The 21,742-nt window shown below is 44.1% G+C and overlaps 1 protein-coding gene across 9 annotated transcripts in view; it reads right to left on the bottom strand.

Annotated features, from left to right (window-relative positions):
- The window catches only part of cep85l (centrosomal protein 85, like), a 380,598-nt gene that overhangs the window by 60,046 nt on the left and 298,810 nt on the right, over nucleotides 1-21,742 (bottom strand). For all 9 annotated transcript variants that reach the window (XM_068025467.1, XM_068025473.1, XM_068025482.1 and 6 more), the window contains one exon: nucleotides 4,972-5,080. In XM_068025467.1, coding sequence (XP_067881568.1) covers nucleotides 4,972-5,080 — 109 coding nt within the window. The remainder of the gene's footprint in view (nucleotides 1-4,971; nucleotides 5,081-21,742) is intronic.

Genomic DNA, 21,742 nt, shown 5'->3' with positions numbered 1-21,742 from the left:
ACTGGTCACAGGCTTCCAATCGCAAAAACAACCCTCAACCATCACCCTCTGCCTCCTGCCACTAAGCCAATTTTGGATCCACTTTGACAAATTGCCCTGGATCCCATGGGCTCTTACCTTCTTAACCAATCTCCCATGCGGGACCTTATCAAAAGCCTTACTGAAGTCCACATAGACTACATCAACTGCTTTACCCTCATCTACACATCTAGTCACCTCCTCGAAAAATTCAATCAAATTGTTAGACATGATCTCCCCCTGACAAAGCCATGCTGACTATCCTTGTTTAATCCCTGCCTCTCCAAGTGGAGATTAATCCTGTCCCTCAGAATTTTTTCCAATAATTTCCCAACCACTGATGTTAGACTCACTAGCATGTAATTACCTGGTTTATCCCTGCTACCCTTCTTGAATAACGGTACAACATTTGCTGTCCTCCAGTCCTCTGGCACCTCTCCTGTGGCCAGAAATGATTTGAAAATTTGTGTCAGAGCCCCTGCTATCTCCTCCCTTGCCTCACTTAGCAGCCTGGGATATATCTCATCTGGGCCTGGGGAATTGTCCACTATTAAGCCCGCTAAAACCGCTAATACCTCCTCCCTTTCATTGCTAATTTGTTCGAATACATCACAATCCCCCTCCCTGATCTCTACATCTATTTGTCCTTCTCCATAGTGAACACAGATGAAAAATAATCATTTAAATCCTCACCTACATCCTCCGGCTCCACACGCAGATTGTCACTTTGGTCCTTAATGGGCTCTCTACTCTTTCCTCGGTTATCCTCTTGCCCTTAATATACTTAACAAACGCCTTGGGATTTTCCTTTATCTTGCAAGCCAGTGTTTTACATGCCCCCTCTTCGCTCTCCTAATTACTTTTTTAAGTACCTCCCTACATTTTCTATACTCCACTAGGGTCTCCACTGTTTTCATCCCCCTAAATCTGCCATAAGCCTCCTTTTTTTTCCTTACTCAATCCTCTATATCCCTTGACATCCAGGGTTCCCTGGACTTGTTGGTCCTACCCGTCACCTTTACAGGAACATGTTGACTCTGAACTCTCACTATTTCCTTTTTGAATGACTCCCACTGGTCTGATGTAGACTTTCCTACAAGTCGCATGTTCCCAGTCCACGTTGGCCAGATCCTGTTTTATCATATTGAAATTGGCCTTCCCCCAATTCAGTATCTTTATTTCCAGTCCACCTTTGTCCTTTTCCATAACTACCTTAAATTTTACAGAGTTATGGTCACTATCCCTGAAATGCTCCCCCACTGACACTTCTACCACTTGTCCGGCTTCATTCGCTAGGATTAGGTCCAGTACTGCCCCTTCTCTTGGAGGACTTTCTAAGTGCTGGCTCAACAAACTCCCCTGTATGTACTTTAAGAATTCCGCCCCCTTTAAGCCTTTTGCACTAAGACTATCCCAGTTAACACTGGGCAAGTTGAAATCCCCGACTATTATTATCCTATTATTTTTACACCTCTCTGAGATTTGCCTACATATCTGCTCCTCCATCTCTCCCTGACTATTTGGAAGCCTGTAGTACACTCCCAGCTAAGTAATTGCCCCTTTTTTGTTTTTAAGTTCTGCCCATCTGGTCTGATTTGAGGAACCATCTAAGATATCATCCCTCCTTACTGCTGTATTTGACTCCTTGATCAATTGTGCAATGCCAGCTACTCTTTTACACCACCTCCCCCCACCACCACCCCCCCTCACCCGCCATGCCTGAAGATTTATATCCTGGAATATTGAGCTGCCAGTCCTGCCCTGCCCTCAAGCATGTCTCTGTGATAGCAATAATATCATATTCCCATGTGTTAATCAACGACCTCAATTCATCTGCCTTACTAGTAAGACTCCTTGCGTTAAAATAAATGCAATCCAGCCTTGCATTATTCGCTTGTGCCTTAACAGGTCTACATTTGCTCTGCCTTCCAGACTGACTTAATTTCATTTCTATATTTGGCTGTGCATCACCCCCTACTGTACTTCCACTCTGTATCCCACCCCCCTGCCAAATTAGTTTAAACCACCACACCACCCCACCGCCCCCCCCACCCCCACAACAGCACTAGCAATCCTCCCAGCAAGGATGTTGGTCCCTTTCCGGTTCAGGTGCAACCCGTTCACCAGAAACAGACCCAGTGATCCAGGAAACTAAAGCCCTCCCTCCTGCACCATGTCTTCAGTCATGCATTCATCTGTTCTATTCTCCTATTCCTATACTCACTAGCACATGGCACCAGGAGTAATCCAGAGATTACAACATTTGAAGCCCTGCTTTTTAATCTGCTATCTAGCTCCCTAAATTGTGATAGATATAGGACAGATGTTAGAGGTAGTTTCTTTACTCAGAGAGTAGTAGGGGCGTGGAACGCCCTGCCTGCAACAGTAGTAGACTCGCCAACTTTAAGGGCATTTAAGTGGTCATTGGATAGACATATGGATGAAAATGGAATAGTGTAGGTCAGATGATTTCACAGGTCGGTGCAACATCGAGGGCCGAAGGGCCTGTACTGCGCTGTAATGTTCTAATTCTAATTCTAATTCTAAATTCTTGTTGCAGGACCTCATCCCTCTTTCTACCTATGCCGTTGGTACCAATGTGAACCACGACCTCTGACTGTTCACCCTCCCCCTTCAGAATGTCCTGCAGCCACTCCGTGACATGTTTAGTTTAGTTTAGTTTAGAGATACAGCACTGAAACAGGCCCTTCGGCCCACCGAGTCTGTGCCGACCATCAACCACCCATTTATACTAATCCTACACTAATTCCATATTCCTACCACATCCCCACCTATCCCTATATTTCCCTACCACCTACCTATACTAGGGGCAATTGCTACTGGCCAATTTACCTATCAACCTGCAAGTCTTTGGCATGTGGGAGGAAACCGGAGCACCCGGAGGAAACCCACGCAGACACAGGGAGAACTTGCAAACTCCACACAGGCAGTACCCAGAATTGAACCCGGGTCGTTGGAGCTGTGAGGCTGCGGTGCTAACCACTGCGCCACTGTGCCGCCCATCCTTGACCCAAGCACCAGGGAGGCAACATACCAGCCTGGAGTCACGTTTGCGCCACGGAAACACCTATCTGTACCCTTCACGATAGAATCCCCTATCACAATAGCTCTCCTACTCTTTTTCCTTCCCTCCTGTGCAGCTGAGCCACCCGTGGTGCCACAGACTTGGCTCTTGCTGCATTCCCCTGAGAAGCTATCTCCCCCAACAGTGCTCAAAGCGGAATATCTGTTAGAGAGGGAGATGGACCCAGGGGACTCCTGCACTACCTGCCTAGTTCTTCTACTCTGCCTGGCAGTCAGCCATTCCCTTTCTGCCTGAGCAGTCTTTACCTGCAATGTGACCACCTCCCTGTACGTGCTCTCCATGATGATCTCAACCTCACAGATGGTCCGCAGTGTCCCTAGTCACCGCTTCAGATCCGAAACACGGATTTCGAGTAGCTGCAGTTCTAGGCACCACACTATAGAAGGATGTAATTGTTCTGGAGAGGGTGCAGAGGAGATTCACCAGGATGTTGCCTGGTCTGGAGCATTACAGCTATGAAGAGAGACTGGATAGGCTAGGGCTGTTTTCCTTAGAGCAGAGAATGCTGATGGGGGACATGATTGATTTATACAAAATTATGAGGGGCATTGCTAGGATAGATAGGAAGAAACTTTTTCCCTTAGCAGAGGTGTCAATAACCAGGGGGCATAGATTTAAGGTAAGGGGCAGGAGGTTTAGACGGGATTTGAGGAAAATCTTTTTCACCCAGAGGGTGGTTGGAATTTGGAATAAACTGCCTGAAGGGGTTGTAGAGGCAAGCACCCTCACAACAGTTAAGAAGTATTTAGATGAGCACTTGAAACGCCATAGCATACAAGGCTACGGGCCAAGTGCTGGAAAATGGAATTAGAATAGATGGGTGCTTGATGGCCGGCACAGACACGATGGGCCGCTGGGCCTGTTTCTGTGATGTATAACTCTATGCAGCTGGAGACACTTCCTGCACATGTGTTCGCCCTGGACACTGGAAGTGTCCCTGACTTCCCACATTACACAGGAGGAGCACTCCATGTTGCCGAGCTGTCCGGCCATGACTTATCCCTTATTTTACTCAAAGAAATTGAGACTATTTACACTAATGACCTTGATTCCCTAAAACCACTCCTCACTATATAAAATAAAATTAGTAATAATTACTCGTAATTATTAATAAATGACACTAACTAAAAACAAAAAAACACACTTTAACAGTACTAACCTTATCACTTATAAGCTAAGTTTTGAGGTTTTTTTGAAAAAAAGAACTTTCTCTCCCCTGATTTTTCAAAGCTATTTACAGGCACTAACAGCTGTTATTTACCCAACCAATCAGCCTACAGATTTCCCGTGATGTCACTGTAAGTCCTTTTTTTGGGGGCGTGAACAACCTACTGCATCACAAATACGAGTGCTACTGCAGAGCCAGAGCTAACACCTGAATAGCCTGGATTCGCTTATATTAAATGAAGTGATACCAATGAAAACAATTCATTTTCACAGTAAATAATTTCATAGTGCTGTGGGTGAAAGTGGTGATGTATGTCTTCACTGAATATGGCTTTTGTGCATCATTACTGGGTTAACATGTATGAGGTTTTCCTGGGTCCAGGCTGCCTCTCAAGCCTAGGCCCCAGTTGGAGCTCACATACAAAAATCAGCAACCTTGCACACCTGGTCTTACCAGCATTGGCAAGAGCCAGGGACATGGGTATTTCTGTCTTCGCTCAGTCCCACACTATACTACATTGTCGGTATGCAAGGGGCAAACAGAGCCTCAACATCTTCCATGACGTATCCAGGTCCCGGTCTAATTTCCTCTCAGAGTTACAGTGGGAGTGCAGCAGAAGAGCCACAGATGTTCAGCCCTGTGGATCGTATTGTATTAATGTCATAGGACTCAGAGTTACCTGTGTTTTCATCATGAACGCAGGATCACACCGTTCCAAAAGTGCTTTTTGTGCTCGGAGTTCATTTTCTTGTATTTTTTGCTGAAGTTGGAAAATCTGCTGCTCCTGGCTAAAAACAAAATGGAAATTGGGATTCAAACAAGTTCTCTGACTTTATATTTCCACATGAGACGCCAAGCAAACAATTATTGTTTCTGTTATCACTTGTCTCAAGTATTTTAAATCACGTGGATCTTTCTCTAGGCCTGCTTCCTAAATCCAGTGTGAAGGAGATTCGCAGGTGTGGCAACAAGTGCAAACAACATGAAGTTCAGTTGGGTAATCTCAGCAAAAAATAATCAGCAAAGTATGGAAGCCAATTGTAGCACCTTTACTGGAACAATAGCATCTCACCGATAAATGTAAAAGAGGCAAGAAATACTGCAACAGTGGCCAATAAAACATGGAGCTAGGCTGTGACAATAAATTGTTGGAGGCTGTACAAAATAAGCAATTTGATCAACCCACTGAAGTGTTTTAAGACTGCAAAAAGAATGCTATTTTTTTTAACCCACAGATTGTTTCAGCTTCAGTTGCACACTGCCTACAAAATTCAAACTGTCCTGTGGACAGTTCAAAAAACCTGGACTAGTCAGTTAGTCATGTGACCAGCTGGTTTAACCAATCCTGGCTTTCTGGATAAAAGCAATAAGTGCTGGAAATACTCAGCAGGTCTGGCAGCATCTGTGGAGAGAGAAGCAAAGTTAACGTTTCAGGTCAGTGACCCTTCATCACTACTGGCAAAGGTTAGAAAAGAATTAGGTTTTAAGCAAGTGACATGGAGGGGGGTGGGGGAGAGAACAAAGTGTTTGATAGGGCAGAGGAAGATTAAATAACAAAGCTGTCCTGGGACAAAGGCAAAACTTGTGTTAATGCTTGTGGTGAAAGACAAAGCATTAATCCAGAGAGACTGTTCACAGCGGAATAATGAGCAGCTCTGACTACATGAAAAGCAGGCACATGGTTAAAAAATAAAATATTAAAAAAAGGCCAGTCATGCTCTGAAGTTATTGAACTCAATGTTCAGTCCACAAGGCTGTAGAGTGCCTAATCGAAAGATCAGGTGCTGCTCCTCGAGCTTGCGTTGATGTTCACTGGAACACTGGTGCAGGCCAAAGACAGAAATGTTGGCATGAGAGCAGGGGGAAGTGTTGAAATGGCAAGCAACTGGCTCTGTGGATTGTATCATCTTAGCAGGGCCTGGAATACACTTCCTTACACCTTCAATGTCTGGTGATCAAAATCCATTTGGGTTAATTGGAGCAGGGAACAGCCCTTTGTCTCCAAAAGGAGCGTCCCTTAGTATGCAAATGTCCTTCCAGTCCAGTGTCTGGCAATCTTCGAACAAGTAATTTCTTCACTCCAACAACTGTTTAAAATCAATGTTCATGTGGCAAACTTAATCATTCTTGGCAATTGGGGGTCTGCATGACAATACAGAGAAGTCAAATTTGGTTTGCAGAAACTAGTACACAAAGTAGTTGCAGACAATAAGTCATAATGATAATATTTGCTGGGAACTTAGATCAGTGTTCATAAATGTAGCTGATACTTTCATTCCCATTAGTCAAGAACCATTTCAATTTGTTATAGCAGAATATGTCTTTATATATTTCAGGAATAAAATAGTTACCACTAGAAGAGAGTACAACCTGTTATCCAGACCATAGTTATAGTGTTGTGTGATTGCCTTTAAGAGTGATGTTCCTTTAAGATCTTAGTATGCTAATGAGCTGAGTACTAGGATGAAGTCAAGTGACTACATGCCAGTCTCACTCTGTAACTGTGACACCAAGAGGCAAGTCCTGTAAATAGATAGCTCTGCACTGTATATACTTGTTAGTTGTTTAATAAACCTGTTTGAGATCTTCAACAACTGAACTCCACGCATCTCATTTATGTTGTATCAGACAATATAAAAAGCTTCTTGTTACAGTTATCGCCAGAAATTTAGATAAGAATTAGCACTCTCAAATATCATGATTAAGCATCAATAACCATCCTCCCTTTGTTATATAGAGTCATAGAGTTATACAGCACAGAAACAGGCCCTTCAGCCCATCATGTCTGTGCCGGCCATCTAGCACCCAACTATTCTAATCCCATATTCCTGCACTTGGCCTGCAGCCTTGTATGCTATGGCATTTCAAGTGCTCATCCAAATACTTTTTAAATGTTGTGAGGGTTCCTGCCTCCACCACCCCTTCAGCCAGTGCGTTCCAGATTCCAACCACCCTCTGGGTGCAAACATTTTTCATCAAATCCCCTCTAAAACTCCTGCCCCTTACCTTAAATCTATGCCCCCTGGTTCTTGACCCCTCCGCTAAGGGAAAAAGTTTCTTCCTATCTAGCCTAGCAAAGCCCCTCATAATCTTGTACACCTCAATCATGTTTCCCCCTCAGCCTTCTCCGCTCTAAGGAAAACAACCCTAGCCTTTTCAGTCTCTCTTCATAGCTGAAATGCTACAGCCCAGGAAATATCCTGGTGAATCTCCTCTGCACCCTCTCCAGTGCAATCACATCCTTCCTATAGTGTGGTGACCAGAACTGTACACAGTAATCCAGCTGTGGCCTAGCTAGCATTTTATACAGCTCCATCATAACCTCCCTGCTCTTATATTTCTATGCCTCGGCTAATAAAGGCAAGTATCCCATATGCCGTCCTGACCACCTTATCTAGCTGTGCTGCTGCCTTCAGTGAATAGAAATTCCAGGAGGGAACAATTGCACCATGTAGCTATGGCTGGGTGGGACTTCCACCCATTCCACATGTGCACTGATGATACCAAGTTCTACCAAGCCACTACCTGCTTCAACCCGTCCACTGCTTCTGTATTATCTGACCCACAGCCCTTCCCTTCCCCGCCCCTCCCCCCCCCACCGTCTTGGATGAGATACAATTTCCTTCAATTTCAGGAGTAAAATAGTTACCATTAGAAGAGAGTACAACCTTCAGTTAAACATTTGGAAGTTGTAAGCCATCATCTATGACCTCTGCCACAAACAGAGATAAGTGGTGCTCCAAGAGAGTAAGATAAGAGCAAGAGAAATAACGACAGAAATAGGAAGAACAAATCCAACCTTCAAGAAAAGCACACACACCAGAACCACAACATTCTGAGCACTTTCACATAGGTGCAGTTGGCAAGAGCAAATGGGAAATTAAAGAAGTACTGAGCAGGTATCAAGCAAAACCAAAAGCAGCCTTTAACCTCAAGAGTGAGTGGTAAAATTATGTGGGAGGTGGGGGATGGCGTGCCTGTTGCCTACCCACCCCACTGCTATTATACTAGTATAATAGCAGTGGGGGAAGATGGCAAATGACCCGCCCACCCCAGGACAATTGAGGCCCTTAAGTGGCAATTAATTGCCACTTGAGGGCCTCTTCCAACCACCGCTGTCATTTTCCACTTCAGCACCTGAGGAGACTGCCTAGTATTACATGGCAGCATCCTTGCGGGCTGAGGGGGGGCCCTCTTGATCGGCACCCTGTGCCCTATGAAGAGCTCACCCAGTAGCACAGGCTGCTCCCCCTGAATCTACACCCCCTGTCCTGCTCTCCGACCCATCCCCACCTCACTGGGGCCTAGCTGATTGTCTCCGGTGAGGCCCAACCCCTACTTACCACTTTGAAGGGCAATGTCCATCGTCTTATTTTTGCTGGGTACAGTCCCACCAGTGGCCACCACACCCAGTGGAGCTGCTGGGACAGAGGAGCAGCCAGCCCTCTGATTGGTGGAAGTCCCAACCGAGGCCAATTCAAGGCCTGCGTCACGCAAAATAACAACAAGGCTTCCAGGCCCGGCAGATTCAGGCTTGCCCCCGACTTTTCAGCTGCTGGGCAAGGCCACTGCCTCAATGTTAAATTCTGGACAGTGTGTCCAAGTTGATTAACAGATTTTTAATCTTTCCCCTCCCTGAAAAAAGTAGATTTGCCAAAAACGTATTCATGAAGATGTAGCTCTATTGATAGGACCTTGTGGAAAATCCCAGAATTTGGCCACTGCCAGTCTGAGAAGTGTTTGTGTGTCTCTTGTGTCTCTTTGCATCTGTCTTGGGAGATTAAGAAAATTCAACTTTAGTGAAGATTGTGCATAAGAAAGGGAGGGTAGGGATCTCAAATCTCTTAAGGATTGTGTGTATCTGGTTGTGCCCTGCGATATACCAATGGGAGAAAATCAACCAGACAAAAAAAGCTAAAACACAACAGAAATGTGCACAGCTTTTGAGAAGTATCCATTTACAGAGTTTCAAATCCCATCAATCCTGCTACTATCCGATGAAATCCAGCCTAACCCATTGTGTGACAGATTTTTTTTTTCCAAAATATACTTTATTCATAAAAATCTGTAAAAATTACATTGCCAAACAGTTTCCAAACAGCACCAAAAAATACAAACATTGCAAGGGAGATCAATTTCCTTCAATACTGTCATGAGTTTCTTCCCAACCCTTCTGTTTCACAATTGTCATGTCAATTACAGTTTTACATTTACAGCAATTGAGAATATTAACGATACAGTTCGAGGGGTTTCCCATGGTTCCAGCCCCTCAGTCCAGCTTGGTGGGGGAACCTTACACTGTGGTCTTTCCCCATTGAGCCTTTGCTGCGGCTGCCCCAAGCTTTAGTGCGTCCCTCAGCACGTAGTCCTGGACCTTGGAATGTGCCAGTCTGCAACATTCGGTGGTGGACAACTCTTTGCGCTGGAAGACCAGCAAGTTTCGGGCAGACCAAAGGGCGTCTTTCACCGAATTGATAGTCCTCCAGCAGCAGTTGATGTTTGGCTCGGTGTGCGTCCCTGGGAACAGCCCGTAGAGCACAGACTCCTGTGTTACAGAACTGCTTGGGATGAACCTTGACAAAAACCACTGCATCTCTTTCCACACCTGCTTTGCAAAGGCACATTCCAGGAGGAGGTGGGCGACCGTCTCTTCCCCACCACAGCCAACGCGGGGGCACTGTGCGGAGGGGGCGAGACTTCGGGTGTGCATGAAGGATCTGACGGGGAGGGCCCTTCTCACCACCAGCCAAGCTACGTCTTGGTGCTTGTTTGAAAGTTCTGATGATGAGGCATTCCGCCAAATGACTTTGACGGTCTGCTCGGGGAACCATCCGACAGGATCCACCGTTTCCTTTTCCCGTAGGGCCTTGAGGACATTCCGTGCAGACCACTGCCTGATGGACCGGTGGTCAAAGGTGTTTTCCCGCAGAAACTGCTCCACGAAGGATAGGTGGTACGGCACCGCCCAACTGCACGGAGCGTTCCGCGGCAATGTGACCAGGCCCATCCTTCGCAACACCGGGGACAGATAGAACCTCAGCACGTAGTGACACTTGGAGTTTGCGTACTGGGGATCTACACACAGCTTGATGCAGCCGCACACGAAGGTGGTTATCAGGATGAGGGCCACGTTGGGTACATTTTTCCCGCCCTTGTCCAGAGATTTGAACATCGTGTCCCTCCGGACCCGGTCCATTTTACATCCCCAGACGAAACGGATAATGGCTCGAATGACTGCCACGGCGCAGGAGTGGGGTATGGGCCAGACCTGCGCCACGTAGAGTAACAACGTGAGCGCCTCGCACCTGATGACCAGGTTCTTACCCACAATGGAGAGAGATCGCTGCCCCCACATGCCCAACTTTTGTCGTACCTTGGCTACTCGCTCCTCCCATGTTTTGGTGCACGCCCCGGCCCTTCCGAACCATATCCCGAGCACCTTCAGGTAATCTGACCTGACGGTGAAGGGGACAAAGGATCGGTCAGCCCAGTTCCCAAAGAACATGGCCTCGCTCTTGCCGTGGTTGACTTTGGCTCCCGAGGCCAGTTCGAACTGGTCGCAGATGCTCATCAGTCTGCGCACAGACAGCGGATCCGAGCAGAAGACGGCGACGTCATCCATGTACAGGGAGGTTTTGACCTGAGTGCCTCCGCTGCCTGGGATTGTCACCCCTCTTATGCTCGCATCCTTCCTAATAGACTCAGCAAAGGGTTCAATACAGCAAACAAACAAGACCGGGGACAGAGGGCAGCCCTGTCTGACTCCAGATTTGATCGGGAAACTTTCCGATTCCCACCCGTTGATTGAGACTGCGCTACTGATGTTTGTGTAGAGCAGTTGGATCCAATTGCAGATTCCCTCCCCAAACCCCATTTTGGAAAGCACGTCCATCATGTAGGTGTGCGATATCCTGTCAAAAGCCTTCTCCTGGTCCAGGCTGATGAGGCAGGTGTCCACCCTCCTGTCCCGTACGTAGGCGATCGTATCCCTGAGTAGCGCGAGACTATCAGAGATCTTCCTGCCGGGTACAGTACAGGTCTGATCGGGGTGAATCACCAACTCCAGAGCAGACTTGACTCGACTGGCTATGACTTTGGACAGAATCTTGTAATCAACATTAAGCAGTGAGATGGGCCGCCAATTTCTGATTTCTGCCCTCTCCCCCTTCTGCCTGTAAATGAGGGTGATGATGCCTTTTCTCATGGATTCTGACATGCTGCCGGCCAGGAGCATATTCTCGTATACTTCCAGCAGGTCCGGGCCGACCCAGTCCCACAGGGCCGAGTACAACTCGACCGGTAAGCCGTCGCTCCCGGGAGTTTTACTCGTCTCGAAAGACTCGACGGCCTTTGTCAGCTCGTCCAGAGTTAGCGGCTTGTCCAGTCCCTCCCTCCTGCTGTCATCTAAGACCTCTGTGATAGATGACAGGAAGGACTGGGAGGCTCTGCTGTCTGTGGGCTTCGCGTCATACAGCCCAGCATAAAAGGATTTGCTGATCCTAGTTACAGATAGCACACTGCTAGAATGTACATCATTATCATATTCCTGTGAATAAACTGCGACTGTGCACTGCAACAAATAAAACATATTGCACTTCAAAGTGATTTTAACTAATATCCTTAGGGTAAATTATACTTATATTGTTATATAATTTTAGTTATAAGGCACAAAAGCAAACTTTGGAAGTTTTATATTCAGAATTGTTTGTGTTTGGAAGTTCAGAACAACCAGCATAATTTCAGTTACAATGTTGTTAAAGTAGAACTTTCTTCTTTGTTCTCCATGTGAATGTAATTTAGAGTCTGTCACCACCACCACCCCTCCCCCCACTCCACCTCTTAGCCTGTTCTGGCTAATTTTTTTAAATTCTTTCATGGAATGTGGGTGTCGCGGCTTGGACAGCATTTATTTCCCATCCCTAATTGCCCTTGAGAAGGTGGTGGTGAGAGCCTACTTCTTGAACCACTGCAGTCCATGTGGGGTAGGTACACCCACGGTGCTGTTAAGAAGGGAGTTCCAGGATTTTGACCCAGCAACAGTGAAGGAACGGTGATATAGTTCCAAGTCAGGATGGTGTGTGGCTTGTCCTTCTAGGTTGTAGAGTTTACGGGTTTGGAAGGTGCTGTCTAAGAAGCCTTGGTGCATTGCTGCAGTGCATCTTGTAGATGGTACACACTGCTGCCACTGTGCGTCAGTGGTGGAGGGAGTGAATGTTTGTGGATGGGGTGCTAATCAAGCGGGCTGCTGTGTCCTGGATGGTGTCGAGCTTCTTGAGTGTTGTTGGAGCTGCACCCATCCAGACAAGTGGAGAGTATTCCATCACACTCCTGACTTGTACCTTGTAGATGGTGCACAGGCTTTGTGGAGTCAGGAGGTGAGTTACTCGCCTCAGGATTCCTATCCTATGACCTACTCTGTCATGTAGAAGTAACATAATGACATTTTTCAATAAAACTGCACCACCCTTCTCAGGTGACACATTAATACCACTTCAAGTCTCTTCATCAAAGATTACATTGGGACTAACTTCAACAACTTCAACTTTGAGATCCGATGAAGGTTACATAATATTTTTCAACACTGACACATTCATGTGTTAGCCGGGACTAAGTGGTAGCACTCGCGCCTCTGAGTCAGAACGTTGTCTTCATAATCCCACTGCAAAGACTTAAGCACAAAATCAAGGTTGAGAGTTCAGTGCAGTAGTGAAGGAATGTTGTGTGGTGTGCCTCAGGGCTGAGATCAATACTGCTTCTAGTTTACATAAATGACCTGAATTCAGAATCTCAATGTGGTCAAATTTGCTAATGCTATCAAATTGGCAGGGACAGTGGAATCTGAAGAAACAGCTCAGAAATAACAGAATGAGTTGGACAAAATATGTAAATAGCCAGAACAATGGCAGATAGAATGTAATACAAACAAATGTCAGATGTACACATAGAGAGAAACAATAGATGGCACACTATTCCATGAATGGCATTAAAATGTCCAATGAAGCTGAAAGAAATGCAAGGATCTTAGTAGACTTGACAATAATTATGCAGAACACCAATCCACAAAGCCAATAAGGATGCTGAGCTACATCACTAAAACAGTAAAATATAAGTCAGAGAAAGTAACATCCAACTTTATAGTACTCTAGTCAGACCATACCTTGAATACTGAATCCAGTTCTGGTTGCCAAGAAACTAAAGAGAGACTTTCAAGCACTGAGGGTAGTGCTCTGTATAATTAGCATCAAGACTACTATAATTTCTACATCTCCTGAAGCTTCATTGGATATTTTAACAATCTGGTTGCCAAGAAACTAGAGAGACATTCAAGAACTGCCAGCATGTTCCCTAGTCTCAGGAGTCTAATTTAGGACTTAGAGTTGTAGAATCATTTATAGCACAGAAGGAGGCCATTCAGTCCATCGAGTCCATCCCAGCTCTCTGTAGAGCAATCCAGTCAGTCGCATTCTCCTGCTCTATCCCAGTAGTCCTGCAAGTTTATTTTCTTCAAATGGCCATCCAATGTCCTTTTGAAATCGTTAATTGTCCCTGCCTCCACCACCTCATAGGCAGCGAGTTCCAGCTCATTACCACTCACTGTGTAAAAAAGGTCTTCCTCACATCTCCTCTGCATCTCTTGCCTAAAACCTTCAATCTGTGTCCCCTAGTCCTTGTAGCATCAGCTAGTGGGAAAAGTTTTCTTTGTCTACCTTATCTAAACATGTCATAATCTTGTATACCTCTATCAAATCTCCCCACAATCTCCTTTGCTCCAAGGAGAACAACCCCAGTTTCTGCAACCTAACCTTGTAGCTAAAATCCCTCATCCCTGAAAGCATTTTAATAAACCTCTGCTGCACCCTCTGAAGGACCCTCACATCCTTCTTAAAGTGTGGTGACCAGAACTGAATGCAATACTCTGGTTGTGGCTGAACCAATGCTTTATAATGGTTCATCATAACTTACCTCCTTTTGAACTCAATACCTAAATTTATGAAGCCCAAATTCCCATATGCTTTGCTGACCACTCTCTCAATATGTTCTGCCACCTTCAAAGATCAATGCACAAGCACCCCCAGGTCCCTCTGTTCCTGCACACTCTTTAGAACTGTGCCATTAATTCTTTATGACCTTTCTCCATCCCTTCTGCCAAAATGCATCACCTCACACTTATCTCTATTAAATTCCATTTGCTACTGGTCTGCCCATTCTGCGAGCCTATCTATGTCCTGTTGCAGTCAATTTGTATCATCTTTACTGTTTGCCACAAGTGAATAAAACAAAATTGAATCTTGGCCTTTATTGCAAGGCGGATGGAGTATAAAAGTAGGAAAGTCTTGCTACAGGGCCTTGGTGAGACCACACCTGGAGTACTGTGCACAGTTTTGGTCTCCTTATCTGAGGAAGGATGTTCTTGCCATGGAGGGAGTGCAAAGAAGATTTACTAGGCTGATTCCTGGGATGACAGGATTGACGAACAAGGAGAGATTGGGTAGACTAGGCCTATATTCACTAGAGTTTAGAAGAATGAGAGGGGATCTCACAGAAACCTATAAAATTCTAACAGGACAAGACAGGCTAGATGCAGGGAGGATGTTCCCGATAGCTGGGGTGTCCAGAACCAGGGGCCACAGTCTCAGGATATGGGGTATGCCATTTAGAACTGAGATGAGGAGAAATTTCTTCACTCAGAGGGTGGTAAACCTGTGAAATTCTCTACCGCAGAAGGAGGTGGAGGCCAAGTCATTAAATATATTCAAGAAGGAGATAGATATATTTCTTAATGCCAAAGGGATCAAGGGATATGGGGAAACAGGATCCTGAATTAGACGATCAGCCATGATCTTTTTTGATCCCAAGGGATCGAATGGCCTACTCCTGCTCCTATTTTCTATGTTTCTATGTTTTCTATGTATTGGTCTCCTTACTTAAAGAGGGATATACTTGCATTGGAGGCAGTTTAGAGGAGATTCATTAGGTTGATTCCTGGGATGACTGGGTTACCTTATGAGGAAATGTCGAGCATGTTGGGCCTATACTCATTGGAGTTTAGAAGAATGAAAGGTGATCTTATGAAAACATTATAAGATTTTGAGAAGGCTTGACAGGGTAGATGCTGAAAGGATGTTTCTCCTCATGGGGGGGGGTGGTGGGATCTAGAACTAGGAGGCACAATTTCAAAATAAGGGTTCTCCCATTTAAGACCAAGATGAGGAAGAATTTCTTCTCTCAGAGGCTCGTTAATCATTGGAATTCTCAATTCCTGTTCAATGGTAATAAGTCCAGAGGCCCAATATTGGGTGTGCCATTCGGTCACAGGGATTGTTCCCTGCACTCGAATTTCTAGGTCATATTCTTTTACCAGCCTCTTACCATGTGAAAGATCTGAATTAGTTTTGCAGTTTCTTCATTGAAAACCAAAAATGCATAACAGTATGACACTGTTTGATTTGTGAATAATCCATGAATTTGTCATTTAGCAAACTTTTTTTCTGACCTAACTTGTGCTTTGGCTGAAACATAGGCCTTGATATCCCCAGAGGCAGAGAGCACGTAAGTAACAGTTACTTCAGGAGATCAGGAAAATGGATCAGATTCAGATTCCACTGGGATTCCAATACATTTCAACTGGCAATTGAAATTCAAGACAGCAGGAGTCATGGGAAGATCTTCGATCTACAACCCCCATGTCAAAGGGGCATATTGGGGGAAATTCCTCCTTTTATGATCTTGAAATTCTTCTGTGGAATTCACACCAGTGAAGACTTTGTGTAAGTTCCTTTGAGGTCTCCTAAAGGTCCAAACTAGATAAGGTAACTGACTTCAGAGGAGATTGATTACCTTCTCAGAATCACAGAATAATACAGTGCAGAAGAGGCCCTTCAGCCCATCGAGTCTGCACCGATGCATTAAAGACACCTGACCTGTCTACCTAATCCCATTTGCCAGCACTTGGCCCATAGCTTTGAATGTTATGACGTGCCAAGTGCTCATCCAGGTACTTTTTAAAGGATGTGAAGCAACCCGCGTCTACCACCCTCCCAGGCAGTGCATTCCAGACCGTCACCACCCTCTGGGTAAAAAAGTTCTTCCTCAAATACCCCTTAAACCTACTGCCCCTCACCTTAAACTTGTGTCCCCTCGTAACTGACCCTTCAACTAAGGGGAACAGCTGCTCCCTATCCACCCTGTCCATGCCCCTCATAATCTTGCACACCTCGATCGGGTCACCCCTCAGTCTTCTCTGCACCAGCGAAAACAATCCAAGCCTATCCAACTTCTCTTCATAGCTTAAATGTTCCATCCCAGGCACCATCCTGGTGAATCGCTTCTGCACCCCCTCCAGTGCAATCACATCCTTCCTATAATGTGGTGACCAGAATTGCACACAATACTCCAGCTGTGGCCTTACCAAAGTTCGATACAACTCCAACATGAGCTCGCTGCTTTTGTAAACTATGCCTTGATCGATAAAGGCAAGTGTCCCATATGCCTTTTTCACCACCCTATTAACCTGCCCTTCTGCCTTCAGAGATCTATGGACAAACACACCAAGGTCCTTTTGTTCCTCGGAACTTCCCAGTGTCAGGCCATTCATTGAATACTTCCTTGTCACATTACTCCTTCCAAATATCACCTCACACATTTCAGCGTTAAATTCCATCTGCCACCTTTCTGCCCATTTGACCATCCTGTCTAAATCTTCCTGTAACCCAAGACACTCAACCTCACTGTTAACCACTCGGCCAATCTTTGTGTCATCCGCGAACTTCTCTCATCAGATTGTCTCTACTGGACACCAAACAACTAAAAGAAAGAAAATTCTTTGACCCATTTTGGCCTCAGTAAAACTCTATTCTGCCTTACAAGGGCAAACTGGATTGGATTGGGGTGGACATTGCTGAAGAGCCATTGCAGACACCAGCAGCCCACAACACTATGCTGTTACTGATACGCGATGAGATGTGGGTGGTTCTCACTCTTCAACACCCTACCTGACCGCAGAAAGTGTGTTTTGTTGTTAGGGGTTAACCCCTTGTTGTTTTATTTGTCAAATAAACAGACACTGACAGGTTTTCTTGTAGATTTAAAAACAGAAAATCAATTGTTTATTGATCAATACGCCTTATCCTGAAATTGTCGTAACCGCATCCACTCATGCATTTGTTTGTGCGCGTGCACGCACGTGGTGGGTGGGGGTAGATTTTGGTAAACTTGTTGAATTTTCTTGGAAATCGAGTTCTCGTTGGGTGCAGGCCTGAGGTGATTATAGATTTCTCTCTTGGTTGAAAGCAATTGAAGTCACTGGATCACTTCTAGTTCACCGCTGTATAGTTTAGATGTAGGATTCTACAGCAGGACACGTGCCTTCCAGTTTGCTGGAAGCAAACTTCTGGATACTGCTTTTCTCCTTTCTCTTTCTTTCTTTGGAGTCTCTCTCTCTAGGCTGCTCTTATAAGGTCAAGTTGTGTTATTTCTCACCTCCTAGTAGGAGACGCTCTGGTCTCTACCTCATGGTGATCGTATAGTGGCCCAGGACGTGGCTACTTCACACCTTGTTTGTTTCAAAAGAAGACATTTAATTCTGGAATGTTTGAGGATGGATGTACGATGAGTGCACTTGAAACCTCTTAGCTCTGAAGACTTTCCTTTGTCCCTGTCAGACAGTTTCAATATACAAAATACTAAGCTCCTTTGTTTCTGTGGTGGCCATTTTGGTGCATTGTTCACTTTTTAAAAGAAAGGTTCAATTTTCGAAAAGATAAAGTCAGTTTTTATAACTCTTCAGATTTAGTCCATAATTTGTATCATCACACTTCTTCCACACTGTTTCCAGACTTTGGGACCGGGCCTCTGGCCTTAAGAAAGGGCAGCAAGGAGTCATTCTGCCATATTTACATTGACAGATTGTGGCACCGGCCAAATCTAGGCCATGATCTTCAGTGGAGGCACTGGTCTACTGCCTAATTTTAGGGCTAAGGTTTATATATCACTTTGTAATGTAATAACGCAAACTGGATTATTTGCTGACAAGGTGATAGTCTCCAAACCATGTGATACTATTCAGCACCTTGCAAGAACTAGCTATTAAGCTTGGTTTGTTGCCACAAAACAGATGTTCTTCCATAAATAGACTCACCTCATGGTAATTGAACTCATTTATAAATGGTATACTGCAATTGATAGCCATATGTTTAACATCAGACAGCATTGCTTCACTTTGTTCTTTGGCGCATGTTGCAAAAATACCTGCTTTGCTCTTCCTTCATACTATACGACTGTACCCCATGTTGTGTGCAAGTCAGGCTTCTTGTTGGCAAATCTTCAGTGTTTATAATATGCAATAAAATTACCAATCATGTGGAGAAATACTGGAGTCAGTCAGCAAAAAATTATAAATATGCTTCACCAAACTTATAGAATTCTTTGAAAGAATAACAGGATAGATAAAAGAAATGTAATGGATGTGATTTGCATGGATTTTCAAAAGCTATTTCATAAGGGACCACATGAGGAAATGGACACCGAATTAAATGATTAGAAAGCAGAAAGTGTAGAGGTAAAAGGAACGTTTTCAAAATGGAAAGATATGAGTGATGTTCTGCAGGTATCTGTTTTAGGACTAGTTTTCATTACTCTGTACATATATGATCTGGACTTCAGAATTAAGGGAACAATACCAAATTTTGCTAATTATACCAAACTGGTGGGAGAGGCGTGTAGCAAATTGTGATGAATGCAGATACAGAGGTCATTAAAGATGGTAGCACAAGTAAATAAAGCCATAAAAAGATTAGAATTGTTGGTATGGTATCTAGCGATACAAAATAAAAAAGCAAAGAGGCAATATTGAATTTATATCATACTTTAGTTAGGCTGCAGTTGGAAGAGATGAAGTATAGAATCACTCAGATGTTACCAGAGATGAGGGGTTACAAGTATTGCGAAAGACTTGAGAAGTCAGGGCTTTTTTCACTAAATTCAGTAGGTCAGCATCCTAAACTGATGATAGAATGTTAGGTGATAAAGTAAGCTGTTAGGAGGATTCAAAGAAGCCGCATAGCAAAATAGGTAGGTTAAATGAATATGCAAGGACATGGCGAATGAAATTTAATGTGGGGAGGTGTGAATTTATCCCCTTTGCTAGGAAAAGTAAAAAGCAGGTTTTTTTCAAAAAAGGTGACAAACTGGAAAATGTTGGTATCCAGAGGGACCTGGTGTCTTTGCACACGAATCATAAAAAGTTAACATGCAGGTACAGCAAGCAATTCGGAAAGCAAATGGTGTGCTAGTCTTCATTACAAAGGGATTGGAGTACAAGAGTAAAGAAGTCTTACTGCAGTTATATAGGGTCTTGTTGTGTGAGGTGGAGTATGATGTGCAGTTTTGATCTCCTTACCCTGGAAGGATATACTTCCCTTAGATGAAGTTTCACGAGACTGATTCCTGGGATGAGGGACTCTCCTATAAAGAGAGATTGAGTATACTGACCCTATATTCCTTGGATTTTAGAAGAATGAGGAGTGATCTAATTGAAACATGCAAAATTCTTAACGGGCTTGACAGGGTAGATGCTGTAGTTGACTCTTAATGCCCTCATGCAATTACGGATGGTCAATGTTGCTTTGCCAGGATCACTTACATCCCAAAGACAATTTTTAAGAATAATAAAATGAATTGATGTGCATCTTTAGCTACATCACCAATATCTCTTCCCCCACGTTGCTTTGCTCACTAATCAGTGTGTGATATGGGCAACAGAAGGTACTGCATGCACCAAAGTACAGCTGTTGTATACCAATATTGATATTTCTAGAGTTTCACATGGCTAACCCTAACCTCAGACTGCATCTTTCAGGCGGTAATATGGACCTAATCCCTAAAATCACTTATGGGGCAGATATTTCTGTTGTGCTTGGGAAAATTGGATCACCTGATTGAGTGCACAGAGGAAAATTGGGCTGGGAGGATCTCATGTCAGAAATGAAGGCCTCTCAAATAATGATTGTAAGCTTCATTTGGCGTTGTGATTGTCACAAGACAATTTCCACTCTGCGTTAAACCAGGCAATCCAATATGCCCAGGTGCAATAACAGGAACACTTGTCCTTGATTGAAACTGTTCAATCTCATTAATAGTTAGATGTGACTTTGACAAATGAAATTATATGCAGCATTACAAAAAAGAATATTCCTAAAAATAATAAAGTACCAGAAGTATCTTATTTTTGCATACCATTAAAAAAATCTGGAAAACAATTTGTACAGATCTTATATAACAGACAATTTGTCTGCAATTTGAAAGCTGCAGTCACGATCAGTCTGAAAATCTATTTTATAAAGACAAGGAAATTGGGTTGAAGAATAAAATTGCCTGGATTTTGGCATGTAAAAAGGGGGAACTATTTTATACATTTGTAGTGCATTTTTATGACTGATCCACTTTGACTTATATTTAAACAATATGCAGCATTGAAATGGCACTCTCTTTCAAGTTCAAAGGGTAATAGATGGCAGATAGGAACTTAATGAGTTTTGTGCCCATCTACAAATGCGCATTCAAGAAAAGGCAAATAGCAAATGTTTTGGAGAGTATCCAGCATGTTGCAATAATGGGTTCAAATGTATACAAGGCAGACTGACATACTGCAAAAAAAGATTCTGTCTCACCAATCTTCCTGTGATGTGATGGTGTTACTTACATCAGAATAGCTTCAACTACTGAAAATAATCTGTATTTAATATGGTGGGAATAGAGGAGGTTCTAAACTTGAATGATAAACTTGATGGTGATAGTGGAGTGAATAGACTTCTCATCTTGAATGCACAGTGATAGGTTATAGGCTGTGTTTATTGACAATGTAAAGACCTAACTGTGAAGCATTTTGGGACATCCTTTATATTGACTGTATTCCAGTCACAGAGTCCCCCATTTCCCTTGGGCACTGAAGGGGAGGCCATTTCAATTAAACAAAAGTGTCGCTTCAGTGCAGCCCTCTTCTTTATCTTCGGCCACTTTTACTTAGTGTTTCAGAGTTCTCCGGGTATCTAACAGCTAATTCTTCAGTGGGGGACTTTGTGCCCCACTACATTAAAAGAAAGGCATCAAGACATGAATAGCCAGCAACTCTCCTGACATTCCAGCTCCCCAACCATGAGATTCCCAGTGTTTTATGTGTTGGGCACCAGGAGCATTACTGAAATAATAAGTTGACACCACATTATTGTCTTGGCTCAGCTATTTTGAGCAATACCTAATGCAGCATGTGGTGGGGTGGGGGGGGGGTGCAGTCAATGGGGTCGTGCTGTGCATAAACTAGTTGCAAAGTTTGTCTTAATAATTATAACCACTTTGAAATGTTTCTGAGAGATGTGGGAAAGTGCTGTATAAATGCACTTTCTCATTGCTGCATTTCTTGGTGGTGCTATATTCTGAGTGTTTTGTGCTAATAA

This window comes from Heterodontus francisci, chromosome 3, assembly GCF_036365525.1.
Source record: "Heterodontus francisci isolate sHetFra1 chromosome 3, sHetFra1.hap1, whole genome shotgun sequence".
Taxonomy (NCBI): Eukaryota; Metazoa; Chordata; class Chondrichthyes; order Heterodontiformes; family Heterodontidae; genus Heterodontus; species Heterodontus francisci.
The sequence above is the reverse complement of the archived record's forward strand: the minus strand, read 5'-3'. Positions and strand labels throughout refer to the sequence as shown.